Source organism: Dryas octopetala, chromosome 7 (assembly GCF_963921425.1).
Source record: "Dryas octopetala chromosome 7, drDryOcto1.1, whole genome shotgun sequence".
In the NCBI taxonomy this organism is placed as follows: domain Eukaryota; kingdom Viridiplantae; phylum Streptophyta; class Magnoliopsida; order Rosales; family Rosaceae; genus Dryas; species Dryas octopetala.
In genome coordinates this window covers 20,987,343-21,006,437 of record NC_141372.1, presented here as the reverse complement: position 1 = coordinate 21,006,437, position 19,095 = coordinate 20,987,343, and the positions used below count along the sequence as shown (strand labels likewise).

General features: G+C 38.7%; 1 protein-coding gene and 2 pseudogenes across 4 annotated transcripts in view; all 3 read left to right on the top strand.

Moving 5' to 3' along the window:
- The window catches only part of LOC147280481 (urease accessory protein F pseudogene), a 32,930-nt pseudogene extending 17,863 nt beyond the window's left edge, over nucleotides 1-15,067 (top strand). Inside the window, exon 2 of the transcript XR_015123264.1 lies at nucleotides 14,168-15,067. The product of XR_015123264.1 is annotated as an urease accessory protein F pseudogene (transcript). The remainder of the gene's footprint in view (nucleotides 1-14,167) is intronic.
- On the top strand, nucleotides 752-6,129 carry LOC147280482 (TMV resistance protein N-like). Of its 3 annotated transcripts, none has more exons than XM_086249939.1 (6): nucleotides 752-898; nucleotides 1,259-1,886; nucleotides 2,340-3,429; nucleotides 3,547-3,828; nucleotides 3,931-5,007; nucleotides 5,093-6,129. In XM_086249939.1, exons 2-6 carry the CDS (start codon nucleotides 1,387-1,389, stop codon nucleotides 5,819-5,821), a joined length of 3,678 nt encoding a protein of 1,225 aa, XP_086106065.1. In that variant the 5' UTR covers nucleotides 752-898; nucleotides 1,259-1,386; the 3' UTR covers nucleotides 5,822-6,129. The 3 variants fall into 3 exon arrangements, with proteins under 3 accessions (XP_086106065.1, XP_086106064.1, XP_086106063.1); XM_086249938.1 differs by having other exon boundaries at nucleotides 1,221-1,886; XM_086249937.1 differs by having other exon boundaries at nucleotides 752-1,886; nucleotides 5,093-5,846; nucleotides 5,896-6,129.
- Nucleotides 15,068-15,510: 443 nt separating the features above from the next.
- Nucleotides 15,511-18,651, top strand: LOC147280480 (putative pentatricopeptide repeat-containing protein At1g77010, mitochondrial; annotated as a pseudogene).
- Nucleotides 18,652-19,095: the final 444 nt, after the last annotated feature.

Genomic DNA, 19,095 nt, shown 5'->3' with positions numbered 1-19,095 from the left:
GTACTAAATATTAAAAAAAAAAAAACCCTATTAAAAAATAATTTTTACAAAAAATGAACGAAGTCGGTCTATATAATTAAGATCATGATCATGTCAATGTTTATGAAGAAGATTACAAATACAAATTACATCAATTTTATTTTACTTTTGGTACTGTGGTGGGCCTAAGCCCCGAAAGAAAAGTTATTATGCATCAATGCTATATTTTTTAATCAGATATGTTTTCAAAGCAAAAAAACCACTTGAGGTTGAATTCAGACCTTGTTTAAGTATTTAGGTGGCGGGCCATGCCTAAATAAGAAGACAGTGAACCTTGGCCAGAGACCAAATCAGTAGGCCTTGAAATTTATTGTAAGCTTTTTCCAGGAAGATGTTATTAATGTGGAGACAAAGCTGTATGGCAGAGTTGGAATTGTTGAAATTCCTAACCATTTCTAGGAGTAGGCCGGTGCATGCTTTCAACCCAATATTAAATGTGATGGACAGTTGTGGTTGGAGCCTCGACTAAATAGCCTTGTAGGCAGTTTAGCCGAACCACTATAAATCTCTGTGTCTATTTTGTGTGTGTGATTGTGTTTGCAGTGTGAGTTTAACAGCTATAAATTCCTAACAGAAGATGCCTGCAACTTGACTTGAGAGGAACCCCCAATGAAGTTTTGACCAAAAAGAATTTAACATTCCTCTGCATCTCGGTCTCTCATCAAGTCCCAAAGAATTAATCCTACTCTTATCCATTTCTTTTAGGCAATCACCAACACACAACTAACTTGTGTATAGACACAACACAATTAAGCTACCTCCTCACACAACTTGACTTGACCAGCTGCTAGTAATTCACAGATCTCAAAGAAAGCTAAAGGAACTTGCAGCCCAACTTCCAAATTGCCAAGAAACCCAGGTAATCATCTAGCTAATAGACTGGCCTAAGCTATTTTTGGTTCTTTACTTTACATCTCTGCACATACATGTTTTCCTAATTTGCTCTTTCATTTCTTTTAAACTTAAGTCTTTTCTCTAATTAATATTATTGGTTAATGATGTATTGTTAGCTTGATGTCATACTACGGAATAATATATGCATTTTTCAGCTGCTACTAAATGTTATACTGTCTTCTATATATGAATGCACCACCCATCATGTTCTGATCGAGGTATATATAGTCTTTTGAGTTTAGAAGGATGACAATAACCAAAAAGTTAACACACACACACATATGAAGAGTGAGTGTGTGTGTGTGTGTGTTTGTTTGTGTATTAGATTCCGGAGCAAGATGAAGCAGAGCCACAACAACAAACATAGAAACCAAGAAAGCAACTGATGTTCGCAACTTCATAGTACAATTATACAACTGTTTCTAGAATTAATCAATATTTATAGTAGTTCCAATGGCGATGAGCACACTTGGAATGTCTACATCTTTCCCTTCTTCAACTCCTCAATGGAAATATGATGTTTTTCTGAGTTTTAGAGGTGAGGACACCCGAAAAGGTTTTACAGACCACTTATACACTGCATTAGAGCAACAAGGAATTATAACTTTCAAAGATGACCCTGAACTTCCAAAAGGGAGATCTATTGCTCCAGAACTTTTGACTGCAATTGAAGAATCAAGGTTTGCTCTCATTATTCTCTCAAGAAATTATGCTTCATCAACGTGGTGCTTGGACGAACTTTTAAAGATTCTTGAATGCATGGAAGCAAGAAAAACAGTGATGCCAGTTTTCTATGATGTCGATCCCTCAAATGTACGAAAACAAACCGGGAGTTCGGCAGAAGCCTTCACTGAACATGAAGAAAGGTTTAGGGATGACACAGAGAAGGTGAAAAGGTGGAGATCAGCTTTAACTAAAGTGGCAAATTTCTCTGGGTGGAATTCAAATGATTGGTATGTTTTCTTATTTCTTTTATCTTTCTTTCCATTGAAAAGGTTTTGAGAAAGTTAGAAACAAAATGGTTCAATGTATGAGGATTAATGGAAGTAGATCACCAATTGTATTTATAGGGCCGGTTAAATGAGTGGAATCAATATAAGATTTTGAATATTGCATTACTTAACAACATAGTAGATTTTGGTGTTTTTCATTGTGTTACAATTCACATGGGACATTGCTAGGTAGATGACCAATCTGAATTCTGAAGCTAAATATCATTAAACGAATAGGAAAGAAATTGAATACATTGCAAAGATATATGTTGTGTAGATATTCATTTGATCAGCTATTTTGACCAAATTTCAAGTTCCATGACAAGAACTAGTAAAAGCAGATCTACGTCAATTTGATTAATATTCATATATATATGAATAACATGCTTTTTTTTTTTATCCATTTTGTTGTAGGTACGAGTCAAAGCTCATTAAAGATATTGTTGAAGTTATATGGACAAAATTGGGCCGTATATTATTTTGTAATATGGAGAACCTTGTTGGAATTGATTCAAGATTGGAACCAATCAATATGCATTTAGGTGCAGGGGAGGATGATGTTCGCTTTATTGGTATATGGGGGATGGGCGGGATTGGCAAGACAACTGTTGCCAAAGTTGTTTATGAGAGAATATCTCACGAATTTGAAGTAAGTTTCCTTCTTACAAATGTTAGAAATTCTGTTGAAAAAAGTGGCCTAGTTAACCTACAGAAGCAACTTCTTACTGGGATATGGATTAATAAGGATGCCATATTGGACCTTGACCAAGGAGCAACGATAATGAGCAGGTTTTTACGTCACAAAAAGGTTCTTCTCATTCTTGATGACGTGAACCATTTGGACCAATTAAAATATTTGGCTGGAAATCAAGGGTGGTTTGGTCTTGGGAGTAGAGTTCTCATTACAACTAGAAATGAGCATTTGTTAATCGGACATGGAGTAGAGAGAAGAGTAAAGATCGAGGGGCTAGATCATGATGAAGCTCTTCAGATTTTTAGTTGGAATGCCTTTAAAAAACATTACCCAGAACAAAATTATCTTGTTCTGTCTAATCGTGTTGTGAACTATGCTAGTGGTCTTCCATTAGCTCTTAAAATCTTGGGATCCTTTTTGTGTGGAAGAAGCCTAAGTGAATGGAACAACATGCTGAGTAAACTAGGAAAAGTTTGTAACTCGGAAATTTTTAACATACTTAAAATAAGTTATGATTGCCTAGAAGAAGACGAGAAGAAAATGTTCCTGGATATAGCATGTTTCTTTAATGGGGAGGACGAAGATCGAGTAGTAAAAACACTAACCGCCTGTGATCTTCATGCAATTATTGGAATAAAAGTCCTCATTGAGAGATCTCTCCTAACTATTTTGCATGGAAGACTATGGATGCATGATTTGCTCCAAGAAATGGGTAAGGAAATTGTGTGCCGAGAATCTACTAATGGGCTAAGCAAGCGCAGTAGATTGTGGCTTCGTGAAGATGTCAATTATATCTTAAGCACAAATATGGTAAGAGATTTATTTAGTACAAGGATAATTTTAGTTAACAAGATACTCTAAGAGCCGTTTTTCTTAAGGTATGTGTATGAGCTTTCACTATTGCATGTTTGTATTCATGTTTATTAGGGAAAAGAAGCAATAGAAGGGATAGTTGTGTACTCAACGGACGATCCAGGAGAAAAGGTGGTTGCCAATGCTAAATCCTTTTTAACCATGGACAACTTGAGATACCTCGTGATTGATAATGTGGACCTCCCTAATGGCCTTGAATATCTTCCCAATAGTTTACGGGTTCTTAAATGGACTGGATATCCATTAACTTATTTCCCACCACATTTCAACCCAGAGAATCTATTGGAGCTTGACATGTGTCACAGTTGCATTAAATATATTCAGATTGGAATAAAGGTATCATTTTATTTATTTTATCTTTTATTACCTACAGAAATTGTTGAATCATGGCGTAAAGGTTTCATTTTCAGCTCATTTCACTATGCTTTTACTTGACAGCCTTTGTACAATTTGAAAACCATTAATTTCAGCCATTCTCTGAATCTTGTGAACACCCCAAACTTTAGAGGTTTGCCATATGTTGAGATTCTAATACTTAGAGGTTGTACCCGACTGTATGAGGTCGACCCATCAATTGGAGTGCTCAAAAGACTTACAAAGATGGACTTGGGAGATTGCAAAAACCTTGTGCGTCTTCCAAGCAGTGTACATGGCTTAAAATCTCTCAAAGTTCTTAATATTTCTTGTTGCTCAAAGCTTGATAAATTACCAAATGACTTGGGCGATCTAGAGTGTTTGGAGGAGCTTGATGTGAGTGGAACTGCCATAAGAAAACTACCTTCCTCTATTGGAATGCTTCAACAACTTACTTTGATGAAATTGATAGGTTGTAAACATCTTGTGCGTCTTCCAATAAGCATATACGGCTTAAAGTCTCTGGAAGTTCTTGATATTTCTGGTTGCTCAAAGATCAAACTTCCGGTAGAGTGTTTGGAGGAGCTTGACGTGGGCAATACTACAAAAAGAGAACTACCTTCCTCTTTTGGTGTTTTTGAAAAATTTAAAGATACAATTTCTCATGGATGTGAAGTGGTTTGGGGATCTATGAATAAGTTCTTGCCTTCCGGATTTATGCAAAGAGTGAATACAGAGCCAATGAGTTTCCAATTGCCGTTATCTGGTCTGTGTAGTTTAACATTTTTAAGCCTAAGTAACTGCAATCTTGGGGAAGGAGCATTTCCCAATGATGTTATTTGTTTACGCTCTTTAGTGGCATTAAATCTGAGTGGAAATAATTTTGTTAGTCTTCCTTCAAGCATCCAATCGCTTTTTAGGCTTAAGTGGCTTAAGTTGGAGAATTGCACGAGACTTCAAGAGTTGTCAGGCCTTCCTACAAATAGTTCATTGAATGTAAATGACAGGCTTATGGTATGGGCAAATGGTTGTTCTTCACTGGAAATGATGTTTGACGCATCCAATTTCAATAAATGGGAGAAATCGTCTTTCTATTTCACCAATTGCTTCAAAATAAATGACAACATAGCATTGGAAATGCTGAAGACGTTCCTTGGTCAGGTGCGTGCTCCTTAGATATCAGTTTTGTGAGTGTGTGCGTTTTTGTACAAACACAGACATTAACACCCTAATTTTTATGGCACAGGGAATCACTGACGCAAAGGAGGATTTGGACTTTGTAATTCCTGGAAGTGAAATTCCTGAGTGGTTCAGTCATCGAAGTGTTGGGGATTCAGTAAGTGTAAAGGTACCTCCAGGTTGGAATAATAGTGGGTTTATAGGATATGTTTTGTGTGTTGTTTTTGCACTCCATGAGCATCATCAGTTTGATATCTCTAGCGCCACACATCATCTTGAATGTTTCCTGAACTCCAATGGAATAAACCAGAAATATGGTTCACAGCCTACTTTTGGCTTTAGTGAAGAATTATGCCAGGTTGGGTCAGATCACCTTTGGCTAGTCTACATACCCCGTGATAGTAAATACTTTGGAACAGAGTGGCATACCAGTTGCAGTGAGATTGAGTTCTTCATTGAAACCAGGGGGCCAGGTCTAAAGGTAAAGAAGTGCGGGGTCCATTTGATATATGAGCAAGATGTGCCAGAGCTGAACCAAATAATGACGCAATCCAGCATTTCTCCAGAATCATTCAGGCAGAGGCAGAGCAACAACGTTAGCATTTCAGAGAAGACTGTGGTAATATTTTCTGATTGTACTGATTTTGAGAACGCAGCTGCTGCTGCTGCTGTACCAGTATCGGCATCTGGTGCCATTACTACCACCAAGCGAGGCCTTGAACAGGTTGATGATGAAGATGATGATGGTGGGGCAGCACTAGCAGGACCTAGTAAGCGGAAGAAGTGCTTGTATTGAATTTGATGGGTGGAGACTGGATGTTGTTTCCAGCTGCTGTTGGATTTTAAAATCCACAAGCTTTATGCTATGTTATGTGTTCATGGACTGTTTAGTAATTTTTCAATTCTTTTACTTCATATATTTTTGGTCCAAACTGCTTAGTCGCTACTCCTTATAGAGTTGAAGGTGGAATTTTCAACTCTTTAATTTCATACACCACTGTAATTAGCTATTAGTTAGTGGATTTTTCTTCCACTTCGTTGAAATAGGTTCCAAGTTTTTTTAGGGAATATGAATGGGAATATGAAAGGGTCAAGTGGGTTTCATCCGTCCTAACATGAAATGTGTTTATTTATTTTTTGCTGTCTGGTATGGTTTCTTCAAATTGACAGGTGTTGCAAAATGACTTGTTCACATCACTTCCCTTCCCTGCTCCGCATTGCCATGGCTTTTCCTAGCCACATGTTTTAGAGAAATATCAAGGATATTTTCTAGTATATTTTGACATGGGGTAGTAAATTTTCTAGACTTTTGTCTACTATTATATAGAAGAGAAAATTAGGATTAACTACCTAATTCTAATAACTTTTTGAAATACCAGCACATTACTATTTTTTTTAGTTTAGCTACTAACTTTCTTAAAAACATTTTAGATTAGATACCAAACCTTATTTCCAGCCTAGCCCATTTCTAGTGGGCTTATTTCATATTCCGATTTTGCCCTTGGCCTGTTTATTGGGTTTAGTATAATTAATAATTGTTAAAAAATTACTGTTTGGTCGTTGTGCGAACGGTTACAACTAAATTATGACAGTCACAACTTAGATTTAATTAGTTGTGACTGACTGGATCAATTATTTTAAAAAATATATATATACACAATATTATATAAATTAGGTTCAAAGCAATTACTTTACACAAAAGAAGACTTAGTGCATTATAGTGAGTGCCACAAAGGTTTTGAATTTTGATGTCAAATTGCGACTTTGTATTTGCATGTATGTTCAGTTTTCATTGTGACTTCTTTTCCATTCTTATGACAAGTGTGTGTTCTTTTAATGTCTTCTAAATTATGATTTTCATTTTGCTACCTTTGTAATTTTTTCTTTGAGAGTAATAAGGTTAGAACCAATGAATCATTTGGGCTTTTGTTTCCTTTTTTCCCCCCCCCCCTTTTTGGCAGAATAGGTTTACCGATACTTTTGCATTGATGTTGATTATGGGTTTCCATGTATTGTTCGTGGGTGTCATTTTTTGAAATTAATTCATTGCTCAATGACCAACTCAGAGTTTTTTCAGTAAAACAAGTAATAAAACTCAAAATGGGTAGTAAATAAGAATGCTGGTCTTGGTAAGTAAGGTTGCTTTAAGCCTTTTAACTCTGAATTTGTTTTTTGGGAATTTGAAATATTTTTGCTGGTTATGTAGGGGATACTCTGAACCTCTTCTCTATTTTACGTGAGCTTTTATGTTAAACATTTATGTATTTTATGTTAAACTTATCTTTTTCTTAATATTAGTCACAACTTCAAATTTTGTTATATGAGTTTTGGGGGTGGTTTAGGTGTACTTTCTATAGTTTGCATGCTGGAGTTTATGGTCTATCTTTTTCAAACTATGACAGTCACAACTTCAGATTTAGTTGTGACTACAGAACAATCACAACTAAATTATGAGACAGTCACGGTTAAGTTGTAACTTGATTGAATGTTTTTGAAAAAATTGTACTACAATGTAGTATAAATAGAGGTCAAAGTAATATTTTTTATACAAAATAATTACTAGTGCAATTGGGGAAGATATCTCTTTCAACTTACCATGACAGTCACAACAAATTGTGAGACAGTCACAGTTTAACTTGTGACTTGTGACTGAATTAAATTTTTTTTTTTTAAATTGTATTACAATATTGGATAAATAGAGGTCAATGTAATACTTTTATTGAAATTATTATGTAGTGTAGTGGTAAGAGGTGTCTCTTTCTCTTGCATGAGAGGGGTTTGAATCCCTTCTATGCCAAGTTGTTTTTGTGTTGTTGAACGGCGTTAGTCGGTGGTCGGCCGGACGGAGGTGGCCGGTGGTTAGTTGGGAATTTTTTTAATTTTTTATATTGTAGTGGCATATGATGTAATTTTTATGAATTCTAATACCCTTCACTTTATTAGTTTGTTTGACTTTTCAACTAATATCTAAACTAAAATGCTATTAAATTTTAGTACCTAAACTAACAAATTATTAAAGTTTGATATTTAAAGTCAATGGACCTTATATAGAATTGTGTAAACTTTCCTACAAAAGTGCATTAACTTTTGACAACTACTATTCACAAAAGAGAAGTTGTCATTAGTTTCGTTTTTTTATTGTGGAGGCAACTTCTTGCTTTGACTTTTGTCCGGAATTGGAAGGTGCCTGGAACTTGATCAGAGGACTGAGGAGGCCCCCTCACCATTAAACCCTTCTACCATTGACCAAAAAAAGCAATATAGATATCTATCTAAGTTCTCTGCCTCACATAAAGTCCCGTTGAGTCCTACGTAATGTAAGTGTTACCCATATCTTATAATTAGCACTACTCAGTAGTCGATCACACACAGTTACTATTTACTTGAGTGGTGTTCCTTCTGATGATCAAGCTCAATCATCAATCATCACAATTAGAATATCAATGCATTTGTTTGTTCAGTCATTTACTGATGAGCTGCTGAATCACATATTTGAAGGATAGATGTGAAACTTGCCCAACTTCAAATTCCCAAGAAACCCAGGTAATTAAGCCCCAACCCGTTTCTCTAATTGCTAGCTGTCCTTGCTATTATTTTTTAGCTTCTTTTACATTTTTTGCATGCATATTGTACCATTATTTTTTCTTTGAATTTATTTTTCTCTCTAATTAATTTTCTGCTGAGATGTATCTGGTGAATAACTTGATGTTTGTTCAATAGCTAGCAGTATGTTATGAATCTTAATCTGATATTATCTCACTTGTATAGACTTGTTCAGATTAATGTCGAATGTTGGCCCAAAATTGCTATTTGTTTTCCTCGCGGAAACAATCACATTTGCTTTCCACTGCGGGAGATGCAAGAAGAGGACAGCAAACAATTGTATGTATTTTTCATTCAACCTAGCAAAATTCTTTAAAAAGTACTATTTGAAAAGAAGAAAGCCATAAGTATAAAGTAGAACCAAACAGTATTTTAAGCATCAACTGCCTTCCAACTTTTGTTTTTTATACTGCAATCAGTAATACTAAGTTACTAAAATGGTTGAGCAGGTAAAAACGAAAAAAATAAAACATTTATGACTTTGTGGTTGGTCCACAGTTTTGATGTTAGTCAAGAATTGTAATTCAAATGTGCATCCCACATGCATAAGCTTTCTATAGGCGTGTGTTCCTCAAGCTAACGTGTTCAGTTGTGTTTTTGAATTTATGTTGATATGGCTTTGTATTTGACTCAGTATAGGATAAGAGATAAGTGTTTGGCTTATCCCTGGCTTCCATGCTTTTAGCTAACCATAGCTAATTGGTTTCCTGGCTGGCTGCCTCTGTATTTAAAACCTTCATTCAATCAATAAAAGTTGTGAGTTCATTTTACAACACTGCAGTATCACTTACATGGTATCAGAGCCTCACGGTCCAACTATCTTTTCTTTTTTATCCAAACCAAATGACCACCGTAACTCTTAACCCCTCCAATGCATCTCAGCTTATTTCCATTAACATTTCTGCCCAAGCTCCACTCAAACTCACCAGTACCAATTATCTCTCTTGGAAACTCCAATTTCACACCCTTTTCATTGGATATGATCTCTTTGGATACATAGATGGCTCAAAACAATGTCCACCTCCTACCCTTACAGAAAATAACGCAACATCTCCCAACTCCACAGAAACCAACGCCACCACACCCAATCCAGCCCACACTCTCTGGGTTCGTCAGGATCAACTTATCCTTAATGCCCTCATTGGGTCTCTTTCTCCTTCCATCATCCCGTTTGTGGCTCAAGCCAAGACCTCGCGAGAAGCCTGGAACATACTAGCCAACACATATGCCAAGCCCACCCGAGGCCGCATCCAACAGGTCAAACAACATCTCAAAAACCTCACCAAAGGCTCTCTTTCCATCACCGACTATCTCCAATCCGTCAAGGCCCGTGCTGATGAACTGGCCATATTAGGAGCACCTGTTGATTCCGAAGATCTGACAGACAAAATCTTGACCGAATTGGGGGATGATTACAAGGAACTTGTTCGAGCAGTTCAAGCTCGTGACTCTTCAATCTCTTTTGAAGAACTTCATGAAAAGTTACTCATGTTTGAAATCTCCCTAGCTGCCACCACCAAAGATACAATAAGTCTACCCGCCACTGCCAACCCCACCACCCGCTCTTCCAACTACCGCCCCCAACACACTTCCTCTACCACCAACAATTGGCGACCCTTTTCTAACCGAACCAATGGCTGGCGCCCTTCCCCCCACAACTCCAACACCATAAACACTCTCCCTTCCACCACAAATTATCGAGGCACTCGACCATCACCACGTCCCTACCTTGGTTTTTGTCAGATTTTTGGCACTCAAGGTCACACCGCCAAGAGGTGTCCTTCCTTTCAGGTCATTCCCATCCAACACAACAATATGGCCTCTGCTCCAACGCCACCACCTCAGTCAACAACACCATGGCAACCACGAGCCCATTATGCCGCTGCTCCCTCCTCTCATAGTCCTTCCTGGCTGTTTGATAGTGGCGCATCTCATCATGTTACGGATGATTTGAACAATCTATCCCTTCATGCTCCTTACACAGGCTCTGACAACATCATGATTGGAGATGGGACTGGTCTTCCCATCACCCACACCGGTTCAAAATCTCTCATCACCCCTTCACACACTTTCCAATTAAATGATGTTCTTTGTGTACCCACCATGAAAAAAAATCTTGTTTCTGTTTCTCAATTTTGTCACACTAACAATACATCTGTAGAATTCTTACCCCATTGTTTTTATGTGAAGGATCTACACACGGGGGCAATTCTCTTAAAGGGAACCACTAAAGACGGAGTATATGAATGGCCGGCAATCCACCATCAGCCCTCCCCAATTCTCGCCTTCTCTAGTGTCAAAACAACGTCCTCCAACTGGCATCATCGACTAGGACACCCTGCTTTCTCAATTTTAAATTATATTGTTTCCCACCATCACCTAGATTTATCTACTCCACTGTCCAAAGAATCCTTTTGTCATGATTGTTGCATTAATAAAAGTCATAAACTATCATTCTCTTCTTCCTCACTTACTTCTACACATCCATTACAAATTCTTTTTTCTGATGTTTGGACGTCCCCTGTTGTCTCACAAGATGGTTTTAAATATTATGTTATTTTCGTGGATCATTTCACTAAATATATATGGTTCTATCCCTTAAAGCGCAAGTCAAATGTAAAAAATATTTTCATACGCTTTAAACCCATTGTTGAAAACTATTTTCATCACAAAATCATAACACTTTTTTCTGACAATGGTGGGGAATATGTCGCCCTTAAAGATTATCTTGCCTCCAATGGCATCTCTCACCTCACAACACCTCCACATACTCCTGAGCACAATGGGTACTCTATGCGACGTCATCGTCATATCGTCGAAACTGGTCTCGCTCTGCTCTCTCATGCTTCTCTTCCATTACTTTTCTGGTCTCATGCCTTTGCCACAGCAGTTTATTTAATAAATAGGCTACCCACACCCACTCTCAACCTTTCCTCCCCGTATGAACTCATATTTCAAAAGAGCCCCAACTATTCCAAGCTCAAAATTTTTGGTTGTCTCTGCTACCCGTGGTTACGTCCATATGGCCCTCACAAACTGCATCCACGATCCACTGCATGTGTTTTCCTTGGTTACTCCCTCTCTCAAAGTGCATACTTGTGCTTTGATCCATCCACTTCCAAAACATTTACCTCCCGTCATGTGCAGTTTGTAGAGACCATTTTCCCTTACACCTCACTACACCCGTCATTACCAAGGTCATCTTCCACCTCAGTTGACTTGTGGATCCCACCAATTTTCACGGCTCCATGCACCTCTTCCTCCATGCCGGCTGCCACTACTCCCTCTGCAGTGCCACCTCCAGAATTGCCACTGTCTGCAGCTCCTCCACCCGAAAACTATATCACTTTACCCCTCTCCCAGCCCCCTGACGCAACAGCCACCACTGACCCAGCTCCACCATGTACTCATACACCCATACTCAGCCAATCTCCACCACAATCACCCACCATCCAGCCCTTTAACCCATCAATTCCACAACCACCCGAGATCCCTACTACCTCTTCATCCGCAAACCCCACAACCCAGTTGATCTTACCCCCCGCCCATATAATTCCACCCCTTGCCCCAGCCCCACCCGCTCTCAATGACCATGGAATGACCACGCGCAGCAAGAATAATATTCACAAACCCCTCCAAAAAATGAACCTCCACACACAATTAACTCCCTCACCCGCCCAAACACCCACTACCGTAACCCAGGCTCTCCAAGATGAGAAATGGCGCAAGGCAATGTCTGAGGAGTATGATGCCCTTGTTCGCAATGGTACATGGGTGCTTGTTCCTCCAGAACTAGTCTCCAATATAGTGGGCTGTAAGTGGATTTTTCGTATTAAAAGAAACTCTGATGGTTCTATTGACAGGTACAAGGCTCGTTTGGTGGCCAAAGGGTTCCATCAGCGCCCTGGTGTGGATTACCATGAAACATTCAGCCCCGTCATCAAGCCAACCACAATCCGGCTAGTCCTTAGCCTTGCCATTGGCCAGGGCTGGCCACTTCGCCAACTAGATGTCAACAATGCATTCCTTCAAGGCCATCTCTCTGAAAATGTGTACATGACTCAACCACAAGGGTTTGTTGACAAAGATCGGCCTTCCTATGTTTGCAAGCTTCGCAAAGCTATCTACGGACTCAAGCAAGCCCCCCGCGCCTGGTATCATGAGCTCCGCACCTTCCTCCTCCAGGCTGGTTTCCATAACTCTCATGCCGATACATCATTGTTTGTTTTCCATACTGCACAACATCTCATTTATCTCTTAGTCTATGTAGATGATATAATCCTCACAGGCAATGATACTACTGTCCTTGATGCCTTTGTTACTACTCTTGCTCACCGGTTCTCTCTAAAGGATCTTGGCTCTCTCTCCTATTTTCTTGGCGTGGAGTTAATTCCTCATCGCCATGGTATCCTACTCTCCCAGAAACGGTACATCTTGGACATCCTTCAACGCACCAATATGATGGCTGCCAAGCCTGTCCTTACGCCGCTGCCACCTGGAGCCCCACCAACTCCATTCCGGCTCTCCACTACCTGATCCTAGTCAATTTCGCACAGTCCTTGGCCAGCTCCAGTACCTCTCCCTCACACGCCCAGACATTTCCTTTGCCGTCAACAAGCTGTCTCAATTTATGCACCAACCTACCACGGATCACTGGTCCCTTGTCAAGCGTCTTCTCAGGTACCTAGCTGGCACTTTGGATGAAGGTCTTCTCCTCCATCGTCTTACCACTTCCTCTCTCCATGCCTTTTCTGATGCGGATTGGGCAGGCGACAAAGACGATTATTCTTCCACAGGTGCCTATATTGTTTATCTTGGCCGCAACCCCATCTCCTGGAGCTCCAAGAAACAAAACACGGTTGCCCGCTCTTCCACAGAGGCTGAATACCGTTCAGTTGCTGCCACTGCTGCCGAACTGGCTTGGGTGTGCTTCCTACTTACTGATCTTGGGGTCTTCTTACCCAGCCCCCCTGTCATATACTGTGACAATGTTGGTGCCACCCAACTGTGCTCAAATCCCGTTTTCCACTCTCGTATGAAGCACATTGCACTGGACTATCACTTCATCAGGGAACGGGTCCAGTCCGGGGCTCTCCGTGTCGCCCATGTTTCTTCTGCTGATCAGCTTGCTGATGCTCTTACCAAGTCTCTGCCACGACCTCGTTTTCAGACACTCAAAGTCAAGATTGGCCTCACTTCTCCCGGCCTATCTTGCGGGGGCATATAGGCGTGTGTTCCTCAAGCTAACGTGTTCAGTTGTGTTTTTGAATTTATGTTGATATGGCTTTGTATTTGACTCAGTATAGGATAAGAGATAAGTGTTTGGCTTATCCCTGGCTTCCATGCTTTTAGCTAACCGTAGCTAATTGGTTTCCTGGCTGGCTGCCTCTGTATTTAAAACCTTCATTCAATCAATAAAAGTTGTGAGTTCATTTTACAACACTGCAGTATCACTTACACTTTCTTCCACCAATTGATGACAAAAGAAAACAAAGAAATTGTTTTGATTTAAGTATATGGTGTTTTCCCTTACTTACAGGTATTTGAATATGCTCAAAGCTTGATTGCTCATAGTGTATCAGCCAGAATAGTTTCATTCTTCCAATTGAGAATGAGATGGAGTTAAACAAAGAAAACAGGAAGCGTGCTTTGCCAGACTCCCTTTTACAGCAGAGCGAATGGCAACTGCTCAATTCTAACCTCCCAACTGGTGGTTGTGCTCCTATGGATATAAACAAAGAAAATTAAGAAACGTCCTTCATCAGTCCTTTTTACAGTGGAGCCAATGGCAACTGCTCGATTCTATTCTCCCAACAGGTGGTTTTGCTCATTCTTTTGGTCTTGAGGCTGCAATCCAAGCTCGCATTATGGTCCTGAAAATCTCAAAACTTTCATAATCCATTTGTTGGAGAATACTGGCAGCATACTCCTTCCTTTTGTGTATTCTACAACAATATCACCTGATTTGGAAACCAGGTGTAAACTTGACAAAATGTTGGATGCAATGTTAACTAATGAAGTGGGCAGAAAGGCATCGATTACACAAGGGTCCGCATTGATGACGGTGGTTGCAGCTGTCTATTCAGAAATACCATTTCTTAAATCTATAAGGGAAGCTTCTTTAAGTTCTGGGGTGGCTTCTTTTCACCATGCTCCTATATTTGGGTTTATATGTGGACTGCTTGGGTTAGATAGCAGTACTTCTCAAAGAGCCTACATGTTTATTACAATGAGAGACATTATTTCTGCTGCAACAAGGCTCAATTTGGTAGGACCCCTTGGTGCAGCTGTACTGCAGCATCGGATTGCTCCTGTTGCTGAAGCTATACTGAATCAATGGAAGGACCGTTCAATTGAGGAAGCATGCCAAACTGTTGCTTTGCTTGACATTGTGCAGGGTTGTCATTGCTACCTGTTTTCTTGACTGTTCTGTTCTTGAAGTCCCAAATAAATGCATCAACTGTTGGAGCCTGCTTGAACTTTTTATTCTTCATAGGAAGCTGAAAACTTCATCTTATAGGAAACACTGGATGAACTATACAGTTGGCTCTGTTGGTACGCTCTATACCTTATGGGTGGTTGCATTTTGTTTTGGAGTCACTGAATGAAATCCTCCGTTTCTTTCAGAGGTTAGTTAAGATTAGTTAAGATGGTCTAGATGGTGAGGAAAAGAAAATATTCCTAGACATTGCATGTTTCTTTAACACAGAGAACAGAGATCATGTAAAAAAAATACTAACTGCTTGTGATCTTTCTGCAATTATTGGAATAAACATCCTCGTCGAGAGATCTCTCTTAACTATTGAAAGGGTATGGATGCATGATTCTCAGCTACAAGAAATTGTTCGGGAATGGCTATGGATGCATGATTCTCTACAAGAAATGGGTCGGGAAATTATCATCCGAGAATCTCCTAATGAGCTAGGCAGGCGCAGTAGGTTGTGGCTTTGTGAAGATGCAAATTATGTCTTAAGCAAAAATACTGTAAGGGAATTTAAGTACAAGAATAAGTTTATAATTGTTAATATATTATGTAACAAGGTACTGTACTAACCATTTTTCTTGAGTTATGAGGTTCACTATTTTGTATTCTTGTTTAATAGGGTACAGAAATACTAGAAGGCTTAATTTTGAAGTCAATGGATGGGCCACGAGTAAATGTGGATGTGAGTGCCTTTTCAATGATGAACAAATTGAGATACCTCAAAATTAATAATGTGAGTCTATAATGAGCTTGAATATCTTCCCAATAGTTTAAGGATTCTTGATTGGATCGGATATCCGTTAAAATCTTTCCCATCACATTTCAACCTCGAGAAGCTGTTGGAGCTTAACTTGCCGTGAGTTGCATTAAAAATTTTCAGATGGGAATAAATGTACGTATCCTATTACTTATTTAATCTTTTGTTACCCATAAGAGTTTTTAAATCATGGAAGCTAATTTTCTATGCTTTTACTTGACAGCCTTTATACAATTTAAAAAGCATTAACCTCATTCACTCTTTGAATCTTGTGAGCACCCCAAACTTTAAAAGTATGCCAAATCTTGAGCTTCTGATTCTTGAAGGATGTATACAACTGCATGAGGTTGACCAGTCAATTGGAGTGCTTGAAAGACTTACTTTGTTGAACTTGAAAGATTGCCAAAACCTTGTGGGCCTTCTCAACAGTGTATGTGGCTTAAAATCTCTCAAAGTTCTTAATATTTCTGGTTGTTCAAAGATTGAGAAAGTGCCGAATGAGTTGGGCCATGTAGAGTGTTTGGAGAAGCTTGATATGAGTGGAACTGCCATAAGTGAAGTGCCCTCCTCCATGTACAGGATAACAAACCCAAACGGAAACCCAAACCTGAATTTGGTAGAGTTGATAGATTTGATTTTCTTGCTCCTGGAAATGAAATTCCAGAGTGGTTCAATTATCAAAATGTGGGATCTTCAGTAAGTGTAGAGCTGCATCCAGGTTGGTTAACTGATAAGTGGATGGGATTTGCGATGTGTACTGTTTATGAAATCCACCAGCCTTTGTCAGAAGACTTAGACGTTCGCCTTGATTCCGTATTGTATGCCAATGGAAACATGGCTGCTGGCTTTATTTTTTTCAACAAAACAATTCAGGGAAATAAAGAAGTGTGCGGTCAGAGGTAGAGAGCAATGTTAGCATTTCAGAGGAGGCGTTGGAATTCTCTAATTGTAAATTTGTAATATATGATTTCGAAGAGTGAAGAAGGTACACGTGCTTTGGATGACAATCAATGCATGTAATGGACCTGGACTTGGATTTCCAAAGTGATAGATGGCAAAAGTACGTGTCCAAATTATATTATATTATATTTTTTATTTAATTTCCAAAGTTATAGATGCATGTAATGTTTTTATTTTATTTTTTAGAAATGAAAATTTTATTTTTCTTTTATCAAATGATATTGAGAAGAGGAGTTCAATTTTGAATTAATAAAAGTGAAAGGGAAAAAAATGTTTTAGTCTGTGTAGTTTCAAAACTCTACATTTGGTTCCTATGTTTTATATTATTTGTAATATGAAGACAATTTTAACAAACTCAAATTTTCAATTTGTTTAAAAATCAAATTGAAGGTTACATACATGATTTTTTGTCATTTTGAGTAAAACTTGTGAGTTTAAACAAGTTATTAGTTAAAATTTGAGAAAAAATTTCATGTTGGTTATAAAATGTCTTAAAATTGCAAATAATATAAACCACTAAGGCTAAATGCAGAGTTTTGAAACCACATAGACCAAATCAAGAAAAGGTTTCGATACAGAAAGTTAACAAGATGTTGCGTTATGGAATTCATTGATTTTTAGCAATAATGAAAACATTGGAGCATTACTTCTGTTCAATGAAATGCTGACTAATGGTGTTCTTGGAAATTCATTTACGCTTGCAAGTAAGTGCCATGAGTATCTCAGGCATCCTCAAACACGCCGAACAAATGCACACACATGCCTGCAAAGTTGCTAGTGCTAGTCTTGATGCATACTCCAAGTGTTGAAGTCCTAATGATGCTTGCCTATTATTTAGTGAGCTCAGAGCCTTTCACGTACACAATCTTGCTTAATTCTATGATCACCTTGTATTCAAATTGTGGAAGAGTCGACTTGAAGATGCAAAACATATTTTCAAGGCAATGCCAAGTATAAGCTTGATATTATGGAACTCAATGATCGTAGGCCTTAGTCAAAATGGCTGTCCAATTCAAGCGCGCATTAGATCTTTTCAGGCAGATGAATACGCTGGACTTGAGAATGGACAAGTTGGATATGGCTAGTGTGCTCAGTTCATGTAATCATGTGCTACTATATCCTCGCTTGAATATGGTGAACAGATTTTTGCCAGAGCTACCATCATTGGGTTTGATTATAATGAAATTGTTTAACAGAATGATCAAGTCTAATGAAGTCGTTTGGAATTATATGTTAATTGGTTATGCAAACAAATGGTCATGGAACCCAATGAAATTACATTTACAGGGATTTGTCTACCTGTGATCATTGTGAGTTGGTTGAAGAAGGAAGCAAATGGTTCTCTAAGAAGAAATATGACTATCATATTTGATTCAGGCATTGAACACTAGCCTTGTATGATTGATCTTTTCTCACAAGCTGGTTGGCTTCGAGGAATTAAGCAATAAATGTAGTTGAAGAGATGCCTTATAAGGCAGACACAAGCATATTGTCATCAATTTTGAGAGGTTGTGTGGCTCATGAACACAGCGATCTTGGGAAGAAAATGACGGCAGAGCGAATCATTGAGCTTGATTCTGAAAACTCAGGTGCTTACGTACAGTTGTCTAACATATTTGCATGTGTGAAGGAGTGGGAAGGATCTTCACAGGTTAGATAAGTGATGAGAGATAAGAGAATACAAAACAATCCTGGTTGCAGCCTGTATGGTTGGTGTCTTGGTGAACAAGACTCTTATGGCAACATACATCTTGGAGAAAATACACTTTCTAGGCTTGTGAGGTTCAAGAAAATTTCTTACATTCTCATAGTAAGTATTTGAGCCAGATCTAGATCATATCGAATTCATTGAGCCGCATATCGCCGGAGCTCAAGTACTTGATCATAATGGATTCATTGAGCCGCATATCGCCGGAGCTCAAGTAATCAAGTATGAGAAGGAACATTGAGCCTAGGAATCTCTGGAAAGAGTTGCAAAGTATCGGAGCAGGCCAAATATAGCCTTGATAGTTCACTGGTAAGGTTTCTCAAGCAACTCACACAAGGATCGTTAGAGAAAACCCTAACACTCCTAGATACTGATAAAGAAAGCTTTTACAAGGATCGTTAACCTCTGTAGGATTAAATATTTAAATGTTAGGTTCAGGATTCAAGTAATACCGGCCTTTCCTCTCATCTCAGGTGAGACATGGAATTCAATAGGAAATATTTGTTTCTTTTCTTTCTTTTTACAATTTTGCAATTATTAAAAAATAAGACTAATGCA

Bases quoted from the DNA above. Each gene is read 5' to 3' on its own strand.
- LOC147280482 (XM_086249939.1), top strand. From the start codon at position 1,387: ATGGCGATGAGCACACTTGGAATGTCTACATCTTTCCCTTCTTCAACT. The intron at 1,887-2,339 runs GTATGTTTTCTT...ATTTTGTTGTAG, and splicing joins GGGTGGAATTCAAATGATTG to GTACGAGTCAAAGCTCATTA. The intron at 3,430-3,546 runs GTAAGAGATTTA...CATGTTTATTAG, and splicing joins ATATCTTAAGCACAAATATG to GGAAAAGAAGCAATAGAAGG.